General features: G+C 42.8%; 1 protein-coding gene across 1 annotated transcript in view; it reads right to left on the bottom strand.

Annotated features, from left to right (window-relative positions):
• Positions 1–1,922: 1,922 nt before the first annotated feature.
• Positions 1,923–11,457, bottom strand: part of LOC103372897 (voltage-dependent calcium channel gamma-2 subunit) — a 93,994-nt gene continuing 84,459 nt past the window's right edge. The window contains exons 3-4 of the mRNA XM_008302672.1: positions 4,814–4,954; positions 1,923–2,458 (exon numbers count right to left, since the gene is read on the bottom strand). Coding sequence (XP_008300894.1) covers positions 1,923–2,458; positions 4,814–4,954 — 677 coding nt within the window. The remainder of the gene's footprint in view (positions 2,459–4,813; positions 4,955–11,457) is intronic.

The following is an 11,457-nucleotide window of genomic DNA, read 5'->3' as shown; positions in this document are numbered from 1 at the left end:
CCAAATACATAATGTGTTTTTTTTTTCCAGAAAAACCTTCCAGTCCCGCCAGGAGCAGGTTTGCGCCACACCCCGCCGTGGGCGAAGGCCGACAAGCGTAGGGCGAGGACCCGTCCATCGCCGCTTGCGGCTTTCATTCTGATTGAAATGCTCTTAACTTTTGTCCACACTGAGCTCAAAATCTATGATGAGTAGAGAAATGTGGACATTTTCATTCATTTAAAGCAACCAGAAGACTGTGAACCAATGTTCTGTTTGACAAATATCTGTTATTTTTCTGTCTGTAATAAGGAGGAACAGCATTGAAGTTATGATGATGTGCTAGACAGACAAGTGTCAGCACGTAAAACTGACAAAAAAAAACAACGAAGGTGTTGTGGGTTAAAGTGAGGTAGAGACACACAGTGAAACATGGTGATTTGTTCCCCCTAGGGTTCGTATTTTATTCATCAGGACTTGATGCATCCAAGTATAGGATCATTCGGTTTTGGCACCTTTAAAGATTTCATTTTTCAATTTGAACAACACATTAAAAATCAAAAGAAACAAAGAAATGACTAAGGCTGTGTGAGTTTTAAAAATAAAATACATACATACATATATTTATATATTTATAAAGAACTCAACCAAACCGTTTAAAAAAGCAGTTTTGTTCAATGTAGATTGTTTGGTTTGTCTCACAAAAGCAATAAGATAAAATGAACTAAATAAATAAAAAAAGAAAACATAAGAAAAGTACACATGAAAACATTAATACTTTAGCGCCTTTGCTTTTTTTTCCCCTTATAATTATTAACCTTTAAAACTTAAGTTTCTCAAGAGCAGATTTGCTGTAATTTTATAGCATGCATTTAATTTCTGAAATTGTGAGTCACTTAGCTTCTCTTGTACTATTTCATATTTAACTTGTTTTTTATTTTTGTGTTTGGCGTCCTCTTCTTTTCCTTTCCCTCTGCTCCTTCCTTTTTTTATTTTGCAGAAGTCGTGTTTGGAGTCTTTGCTTTGCGACCCCTTCGGTTGGCTCTTTCTGTTAAAGGGGTTCGACTCTCCCGTTACGACCCCCCCAAAAAAAGAAAGCGAACAGGGACTGAGAAAAAGACGAGAAGGTTCTATTAAAAGAATAGATATTATTCTACTGTTGACTGTCTGCGTCTGCCTCTGGTGGCATCAGTCGCTGCACTGCTGCTACCTAAAGCCTCTTCTCTTGTTCTCGACCTTCGAATGAACGGATACTAAAAGAGTCTTTTCTCGTGTTACCAACAGCACTTGGTTTAGTTAACTTGTTTTTTTGTTTTTTTTTTCCTTTTTTGCTTCGGTAAAGTCTGTTATCTCTTGATTATTAACGTAATAATTTATTTATAAAAGTAATACATATATATATAGTACCTTTGTTAGAGATTACAGATTGGGGTAATTCTTACTGAATCCCAAGCTGTAACAATTCACAGTTTTAATGCAAAAAATGAACAAATGAGTCAATAAATAAAAGAGGTGTGTATCTGAGCAGCGGGCTGGCTGAGGGGGAGCTTGACCTGTTGCTCCAACCGAACTCATGGGGCAAAACTGTCAAACCAAAGGGCAATGAAATCATGAAATCAATTCTTTATCTCATAAATGCCCACCCCTCCCACCCCGTCCCTTTCAGCGCCCCGAATCTCATAAACAAACCCTGCGCAAAAAATGACAGATCTCACTCTCTCGGGACAGCCTGACCCACTCTCACGCTTCTGCCATTCAATCCAGGAACACAGCAGACTTGTTGAAACTCTCTCAACAATGGTAATGGAAAAGTCATGCAGCTGAACAAAAAGAACAAATGTCTATAAACATGGAAATCCATCTTCTCCTGGGGCGTACTGCACCCACAGGGGTTCCCGTGTCTCCTGGTCTCGCCGGGCTGGCCTGGCCTGTGTCGACTTCCCTCATACAGGCGTGGTGCGGCGGTTCGCTGTGTTGGTGTGGCTCGAGTCTTTCAGGTCCTTCTGGATGCAGTTGTGGACTTGCAGGAAGTTGTGGTCCCTCTCAGAGTTGTAGGTGGCGGTGGGCGTGCCGGAGGACTTGAGGGTGTCCCGGGGGAGCGTGTACATGGAGATCTCCGTGGATGGCAGCGCGCTGAAGCCCTTGAGGCCCACTGGCGAGGTGTCGCGAGAATGTGATGGGTCTGTGGAGCGGGAGGAGGAGCGCGAGCGGCGCCTGTAGCGGTAGCGGTAGCTAGGGATCCGCGTTATGGCCGAGCCTTGGAGGTAGTCGGCTGCGCGTGCCCCTATTCGCAGCTGTCGATGGCGGTCGATGAACATGTGCACGGCCAAGACGCCCACCATCTCAGCCATGATGAAAGAGAGGGCACCGAAGTAGAAGGACCAGCCGTAAGAGTAGCTGTTCTTCTTCGAGTCGCTTTTTGAAGGGTCCCCCGCGTTGGCTGATATGTACACGATGATCCCGATGATGTTGCTCAGGCCTGACGGGATGAGAGAAGAAGGAAGGGCGTCATATGAGAGTTGTGGGTAATGAGTTCATGGAGAGATGAGATGGAGAAAAGGACAAAGAGAAGAAGAAAACAAGACAGAAAGTATCAGTGGAGATGAGCTCATAGGATTATTCTTGGTAACTGAATATGCAGGATCATACTAAGTGTGTTGAGAGCGCTGATTCATGCACTGTACACAGTGTACCAATCCTGTCCAACTCTCCATCTAACATGACTGATACTGGACTCCTAATCTTTGCCCTTGCAGTGAGAAATAGGGTGGCTTCATGTCTTAATGCAGATCATTTGAGACAGAGCGTAAAATAATCCACATTGGAGCTGTGTTCTGTACTAGAATCCATCATATATCCACATATAGTGTATGTACAGTATGGAGTTGTTGATTTAGTCACACAAATGTTTGACATGGTATATCTGGGAAGATGGATCATAGGGAAAGTGTGTCAGGGACACCATATTTTTAGAGATGAGTCCCAGTGGGTGGCTTTTAGCCCAGCAACAGAATCAAGAGAAGAGAATGGAAGACAAAAGAAGAAGTGACTCGTAGCTGCCGTACAAGACTCAACCAACAGCTCAAGATATTTCAATTCAGTCCTTCTGATTTATGCGGTGGTGCAGTTTTAATTACAGAAGCAGGTATGACAACCACTTAGAGGAACAGTTTTGCATTGTGGAATAATGACATGAGAGGACACCACTGTCATGTCTGTACAGTAAACATGAATGTGGTGGTGCGCAGATACTTTTGTACCAAACTAGGAACCCATCAACTTTGATAAGTGAAGGCCAGTTCATGGTTTCCACATGGTCGATGCACACTCTGAAAGCAAACAACAGATGCGCACATGGTTCTACTGCGATACGCAGAAAGCATGACTCAGCCTTTAGCCTCTAATAATTTGTGTCATTTGTGCGTTTAACGCAGCAAGATTTGTGTCTGGATTCCAGACACCGCCATGGTCCATCGGATCCTCCAGAGATGCACACAGCTTGGGGAATTCCACCACCTTCTCCAGGAGCTGCGCCTGGATGACGGCCGCTTCCAGTGCTATTTTCAGCTGACCTGGACCCAGTTTGACGACCTGTTGGAGAGGATCGGTACCAGGATATCCCTCCAGGATACCAACTACAGGCACTGTATCCCAGCTGCTCTGCTACTGGGAGAGAGCGCTGTTTTTTCCACGCCACATACAACAATAACACGGATGAGCGGTCACCAGCAGGAGTACGTTGACCACAGCGGGGCCAGCGGAGGTTTATCCTGCTAGGCCTGCGATAGCAAGCAACTTGGCTCGCTAGCTTGCTAAGTTGAAGAGGTGGGATTCTTGTCTGTGGACTAGAGAGGGACAGCCAGTTTGCTGAGCACTGAGATCTGCCTTGGCTAGTAATGTGGCTACTTTAGCGTTTTTTTGGAGTGATTTAGTGATTCAGTATTTTCTGCTCTGTGCTGCCTCTGGTCCAGGTCGTTATTGTAAATGAGAACCTGTTCTCAATTAACCTACCTGGTTAAATAAAGGAAAAATAAAAATATATAAATAAAATAAAATTTATCTTCTACGGTGAGTAAATCAATCAATATTCACGGTGTCGTTGCAAAAACTGAATGAATCATGTTCTTGACATCACCAGAGAATCTCAACGCTGATTGGCAATCATGGCGCGAAAAATTGCTACAGTTCAGTTTTCAACTTGCACGTCCAACGCGAATTTGCATCTTTCGCGTATGTAACGCAGCGAGAATTATGTCAGTTGTGCAAATAACTCGCTCAATTCGTGTCATTTGCACCATGCTAATTGCACAATCTGCGCTGAGGGTCGTTTACTTGCGTGTAATCGCGTCTTCACATTGACTTTACATGTAAATCATTCGCGTGTATGATTTTACTCGCGTCTGGTGTGGACACAGCATTAGAGGAGTATAAAATATTGTGTTGTTGTAAAACGGCCTTCTATGTTTCTGTTTTGAATTTATAAACAGAATTCAACTGGGCCAAGTTCAATGTTCAGTAGTAGAGACCTATGAAGGCAACCATGACTTTGTCTTTGGATAAAAGGGAAAAATGGTAATACAGAATGGGAACCAAACTGAATTATATTTATTACCATGGACAACTAGCAAGTATGGCTACAAGAGTTTGATAAATAAATAAAAACACATTTTGTGGTGATTTAATAAAGATGTGATTCATAAAATAATAAAGTAACAGTGAAAGGCTTTTACTGTGAAATAGCTGCAGGAGGTATTCATGTAGTGTGGTTGCTCATTATTCAGCTAAAACTCATCTAATTGAAGTGCACATTGTTGGACAGATTGTCCTGACTCACCTGCAGACACAAAGAAGATCCCTGCACTGAGGATGATGTTGTGGCGTGACTTGTAGAACTCACTGGCAGCTATACACAGGCCTCCCATGAAGAGCAGGATGACGCTGAGGATGGGGAAGATGCTGGAGGCTCGCACCGCACCTGGAAATCAGCGGAGGGCCAAAAGGGGAGGGAAGGAGGAGAAGAGAGAATGGGGATATGATTTGGTGTTCGCACAGAGAGGAGGACAGCCAAAGGGGCAGCAAAGAAAGAGGGGAAATGGCAGGGATGAGGATAAATCAGAGGGAGCGAGAATACAAAGACAGAGAAGCACATTAGGATCCGTTTCAGCATCTGGTCCTTGTGTGTGAGCACATCCTAATCAACACCCCATCAGGCCTGTGAAAGACTCCATCAACACTGTCTAGTGAGTGTGCTTCCCCACAGTGAGCCTGTTACCCAACCTTATGTAATCACACCGCTTGACTCTACCTCTCCCTCCCACCGCACACTTCTCCGCAGACCACAGAGCGAACCGGCTGCTTCACGTAGCTCCATGTGAAAGGCAGCGGAACGAGAGCGCTACGAGGCTCTGGCATGTATATGAGCCAGGCCGCAGTGCAGAGGGATGCAGCCGGCGTCCTTGAAACAAAACAGTGTCCTTGCAGCTAATTATCAAGAAGCAAAAAAAAAAACTGGAAGCGGGATATGATGTTACTTTTGAGGTCAAGCCAGGGTCAAAAAAAAAAAGAGCTGCGCTGCACCCTGAGGTGTCAGGTAAAATTAGAATCACGCCGGAGAAGACAGTTGTTTGAGTCATGCAGGAGAAACAATGAGGAAAAAAAATCTCCCCAACAGTCACCTCCTGCCATCCTTTTAGCCTCTCAGACTTCACCTCCCTCTCTCTCCTGTTTAACATGCACACTTAAACTTTCATCAGCCTGGGTAAATTTTCACCACTTCACCTCATCTCCCTACGTGGTTGCCGCCTCAGCACTTTCCCCAGCTTCTCCCCAAAGTGCTGACGCCGGGCTGGGTGGCTCAGTGCTGAACTCGGCCGCCTGCACCTCCACGGGGACCTGCAGGGGGTCCCGACGGCCCATCTGCCTGCCTACCTGCTGCCATTCATCACTACCCCGCCTCCCCTCGGCTTGCTCTTCATCGTTTATCCCCCCCCTCCCCTCCTCTAAGCACCCCTCAGGCTTCATGGCGGCTGGCCTGCTCGGTGGGAAAGCCGCCCTGAGCCCACGGGCGAGCTGATAGGCAGCTTGCAGTGCCAAGCGGTGGCCACAGTTGGCTGGATGCTCAACCTTCACTGGACTCTCATCAGTAACTACAGTAAGATGGTTACTGATGATGCTGAAGAAAAAGATTATTCACAAAATAATTTGCTGCTAGTAGATTTAGCTTTCACACTGAGTGGGACACATTAAGCAGGGGGTCAGGGCGTCCTCCCTCAGGAAATTAAAACACTTAATTTCTGGCATTCTGGTCAACCTTTATGCACCAACTTGTGTTTTTTTTCTGCACCAACATATGGTGAAAATTACTTTTATTTATGTAAACGACAACACAAACTTCAGGTGCCAAACTAAACCAAAAAAAAAAGGCAGCATGAGCTTATGATGAGGTGGAACGAGAAGTAAACGCAACAACACTGCCATGCTTTTGTTGTTGGTAGCGCTATTTGACATTTTCCACTGCAGGAACTTGTAGGCCATTTAAGGATGGCCTGAACCTTTGTGCCTGTTCCAAATGCAAAAACCGACAAGGGACAAAAGAATATTTACTCCAGGGTAGTTAATTATGAGTGGCTGATAAACTGCTATGAGGGTTTTGACACTGACTTAACTAAGAGAAGCTAAATACTGATTGGTTTAACTCAGAGAGGACTAAAAGCATCACTTCCTCAACCCTCTTGATATCTTCATCAAGTAGCAGCCGTCTCCTCTCTACCATCGTCATCAACGATATAAAATTCACCAAACTGGGTCATGAAACTGGAGTTGTGTCCAGTAACTAGTTGTCACTCTTATGCCACACTCAGAGTTAACATCACAGTCGATGTTGTTGGACCCTACGCTGCAATAAAAACAAAGGCTGAATAGACTGATTGCGAGGGTTGTTCCTGTAAATGCTTGTGCCAACTTGCAGATGCCTTGGGTTCCTGCATTGGAGAGCTGCCTACCGGTTGGCATCCAAAAGCCTTGAACGCAGGTCTTTTCGAGCACGACCTTGAGACAAGAAGGAACGGAAAATAAATGGTTGGCAGCAGGAGCGCCAGAATGAGCTGCTGGAAGTGTGTTGAGGTCAAGGTCTGAATCATTTCTCTGACATTAGCAAACACAGAATAAATTATGTGTTTGTAGAGGCAAAGCCATAAGGTTTACTGGTAATTAAGATCTGACCTTGACCTAATAATGACTATCAGGCAATATAGAAAATGAAATGTCAAGAAAAGTTAGGTATAAATGATGGATATTTCTTGATCAGATATTGCAGTATGATCAAAATGCTGTTTAAGAGACTAGACAGGAAACAAGAGAGAAAATATAAAAATCCATGCAGTATAGATCAACATCCCACTGACCGAACACAGGAGGAGGCACAGTATGTTCACAGGTTTCATATTCTGTACATTCAGCTTTGGTGTGAAAGGTTCCTGTGTGAGAAAATAGCACCTATTTGGATTACAGACGAATGTGTTTTTGATGTGATTTAAAATGGGCTCCTGTGTCATCCAGCACTTTAGTCGACAGCAGACATTTCAACAACCAGATTGCCCTGAAATTTGATTCGATGATTTGTCGTCCCCAGAGGATAAATGCTACTGATTCTGGTGACCTCTCGACCTTTGTGCTCGAGCCACCATCGAGCCAAAACTTTTCACTGACATATGCGAAGAATTTACACACTTTACATTGTATTGCCACCTAGTCAAAAGCTGAATAAGACACTGTTCTATTTTCACATTGTTCACAAATTAATATATAACTTACATGTCAGTGATTCTCAGCTGGAAGCCACAGAAGCAAAATGACTGGAAGCCAGAGTAATAATAACAGTCAGAGGACATTATGGTATATTTACTCCATAAACATTATAATTATCACTGTTGATTATTCAACTTGCTCATATTTAGATCTCAAAATTACACTTTTATTAACTAAAAGTTCAGTTAAGATAAGCATTGGATTCTATCTAAAATTGAACTTACAGCCAATCAAGTTCCACTCTGCTGGTCACGTGACACCTCTTTAAACTCTTATTCACCTCTTCAGGTGTATTTGTAAGGTTATTAGGAGGTAAAACTAGACACATAAATCTTTTAATGAGGAGGCTTTTAGTAAAATTTTGCTAGCAGAGCTGACATTATGCTGGACCAGGATCTGAAATTAGCCTATTGAATTTGAACATCTATAGACAGATTATGTATTTATTACTTTTACCAAAAAACTATAAGGACAAATTTCATGAAACATGGTGGAGAGGCTAAACATAGCCAAAGGAAGAACTCACATAGTTTTGGTGCAGATCTGGATCACTTTTTAAAATTGCGATACAGGGCGTTGGCCTTGGTGGATAACTGCGCTGACTGAGTTCTAGTTTGAAATTTTACAGCTTCAATTTTGCCAAGTTTGGCAAATTTCTACAGATGAGGTTTCTGCTGCAAAATAATCACGACTATTAAGTCAGACAGCAGCAATATCCCAACGACAGAAAAACCAGAAATGAAACTTTTTGTAGACAACAGGGAGTAAATAAAGTCAACAAAGTGTCGTTATTTATGCTGCGGTTACATTTTCTTTTCAGAGAGATAGCACTTTTTCTACAAAGCTTTACTTTTTGTAAAGCTTTGGAAAAATGTTGTTATAGGGTCAAAATGGAGAGACGAAGATGCACGCACCAATCCTTACAAAACAAGCTGAATTTAAATCATGACTGAAAATGAGAGCTTTAGTTCTAAACAACAAACTATACAACTGTTTATATCCAGTGTAGTACTGTAGTGATCCCTTGCGGTGTTCACAAAGGCTAACGTTAGCCAGTTTTGGCTAAAAATTTCTAAATGTTTTTAAATCAGATTTGCTTGTATAAAATTGTAATATTTAATATCTAAATTACTTATTCGATCTTTATCTGTGTTTTTTTTTTGTAATGTGTAAAACCTTTAAACTTGACCTGGCTGATCAAAACACCCTCCTGGACAACCTGTTTTATGATAATTGGATGGAAATGACTGAAGCTGTTAAGCCGGAGCTTTAACAGCTTCATGCATCAGCAGCGAGCACCTTTATGAATGTGTTTCTGACCCGACACTGTAATGTCTCTGCTCCCTGTCCCACCTACATCCATCATGCCATCATTCAGCATCGTGATGTGCTCATCGCTTTCTTTAACCTTGCCCGAAACAGCCCGGCCACTGAGCTCCAATCTGTGTGACGAAGAAGACTTTAGAGCCGTTATTCACCTCCTTCCATTTCTCTTTCATCTGTCTGTCTCTGTCTGCTACACACGGTCATTTCGTCGTCTTTGTCACCCAGCAAACGTCCCCCGTCTCATCTTTTCTTTGTCTTTTTTCCATCTCTCTGTCACTTAATTCGCACTCAGTCAAAGCACAAGACAGTTTGAAAGATAAAGTGTCATCTCGCCCTCCCTCCTCCTCTCGCCGTCGTCTCCTTGCCCGTCCGGAGGGGATTGTGGGGTTTAGGGTTACGGTTGAGGGGGGTTGATTAAATATTAAGTTGTCCTGAGAGTTGACCCTGCTCCTGTGTCCCGCTCTGAACGCATCGCTCTTCCTAAATTCACCTCCGCCGTCTCGGCCTCCATCCCCGCATCCCGTTAACCCCGAAATTATTGACACGGCCGTTCACAGCACATTACCTGGCAGAGTGCACGGGGCTCTTTTTCATCCATCAGCTTCATTTGCCGAGACAAAAGAGGGATAGAGGGCCAGACCAAATTTATTGATTGTTGACAGTGGGGCTGTTTAATAGTGCGAGATCTCAAGGTGACACCAAAGTTGAAGAAACCTCAGAGAGGCTCAGTTGCAGGCAAACTTTGAAAGGAAAAGGGAGGTGGTTTTGCCTTTTTATTTTGCTAAGCGACTGATATTAGTGGTCACTGTCATCATTTATTGATTCAAGAAGTTGGCTGTCTGGGGGATTTGATTTCCTGCAATACAAAGAGACATGCTAGTGGTGTTTAGCCACAAAATATTACAAGTGTTGTCCATTTTTGCTCAAAATAACACCTTCATAAAGCTGCTGCTAAGCCTATTTCATATCGAAGCAAATGACTTTAAAATGTTGAATCTCAGAAACAACTGAACACATAATCATGAAATTTAATCGCTATTAAATGAACATCCGAATTAATAGTGCTACAATGCATCTGCAGAATAATCTAAAGCCTGAATACTTTTTATAATTAGGGATTTATTTTCATCTTATGAGTGCAGTTATGGGGTCAAAATGGAGAAGAAAAGAATTGTGTCGTTGAATGCATGTGTTTGCGAGAATCAATGCTTCCGAACCAAGTTGACGTTGTACTCAGAATTCAAGATTAGAGCTATTAGAATTATTACCTTCCTTTTAACAACATATGATCAAACTGTTTATGTCCAATCAGTAGTAGCGATGTTTCACAAACAGTGATCACAAAGGCTAATGTGAGCTTGTGTCGGCTGACGTAGCGATAGGTTGGTTTGAGCTGGTTGATGCTTATGATGCTAGCAGGCTACCACCATTATAGTTTGGCAATATTATGTCGCGTGTGTGTTTTAGCATGCTGTGCAAAGGGTTATGTCTAACCACATTTACTTGGTTGGTTTTTTTGTTTGTTTGTTTTGGTTTTTTTCTGGGTATTGAATTTGATAAGCATTGGTTCTGACCACATTTCTGGTATCGTAACATTGCCAGCATACACATGGAGTGCTTTTCCCCAAATGTCTTGCAGATTTTTCTGTCAACCTTTAAAAAAATAAACCTGCAGTATGTTTAAAAAATTATCTGTTTTAATTTTGGTTTTGTTCATTAATTGTTAATATACTAGTTAGTACGTCTGTTACACTAAACGATAAATACCAGAAGACTTCAGTCGTCTATCAGTCAAGTCAGACAGTCTCATGATAATTTAAATGTTGTGTTTTCACCCACTAAAAATAAATATCTGTGGAAATGCTGAATCATTTTTCATTGTCACCTTAAAAAACAAGGTCAAGATTTTGGCAACCAGCTCCTTCAGCACATAAATATCACCTGTCAATAACACAATCTGGCTTTAAACGCTTGTGATCATTCTTTAATTTATAATATATCCAGCAGATATGACAACTCGGTATAGCAGTTGGTCTCTACAGCACCAGAGCCTCAGGGTTCTTTCAGAGAAATCTAGAAAGCAATGAAAGCAGCGTGATGTTGCAGCTTTCCAGTACAAGAGGATGCAACTCATCTGCATGGCTTTAAGGGTCGGCTGGCCCGCAGTGCTTCTACAGTCCTGTGCATCCTCTGTATTAACGTCCATGTTTAGCAGTGTACTGAAAAGTGCAGTGACCTTCACAGTGACCTCCCAGCATGCAGTGTGCCTTCAGTGGGATCGGGCTGCAGTTTGCTGCGCCAACATGCCCCTGGGTTTGGCTGACCACGCTCTACCTCGGAAGGAAA

The sequence above is a fragment of the Stegastes partitus genome, unplaced genomic scaffold, assembly GCF_000690725.1.
Source record: "Stegastes partitus isolate 25-593 unplaced genomic scaffold, Stegastes_partitus-1.0.2 Scaffold1853, whole genome shotgun sequence".
NCBI classification, from domain to species: Eukaryota; Metazoa; Chordata; class Actinopteri; family Pomacentridae; genus Stegastes; species Stegastes partitus.
The sequence above is the reverse complement of the archived record's forward strand: the minus strand, read 5'-3'. Positions and strand labels throughout refer to the sequence as shown.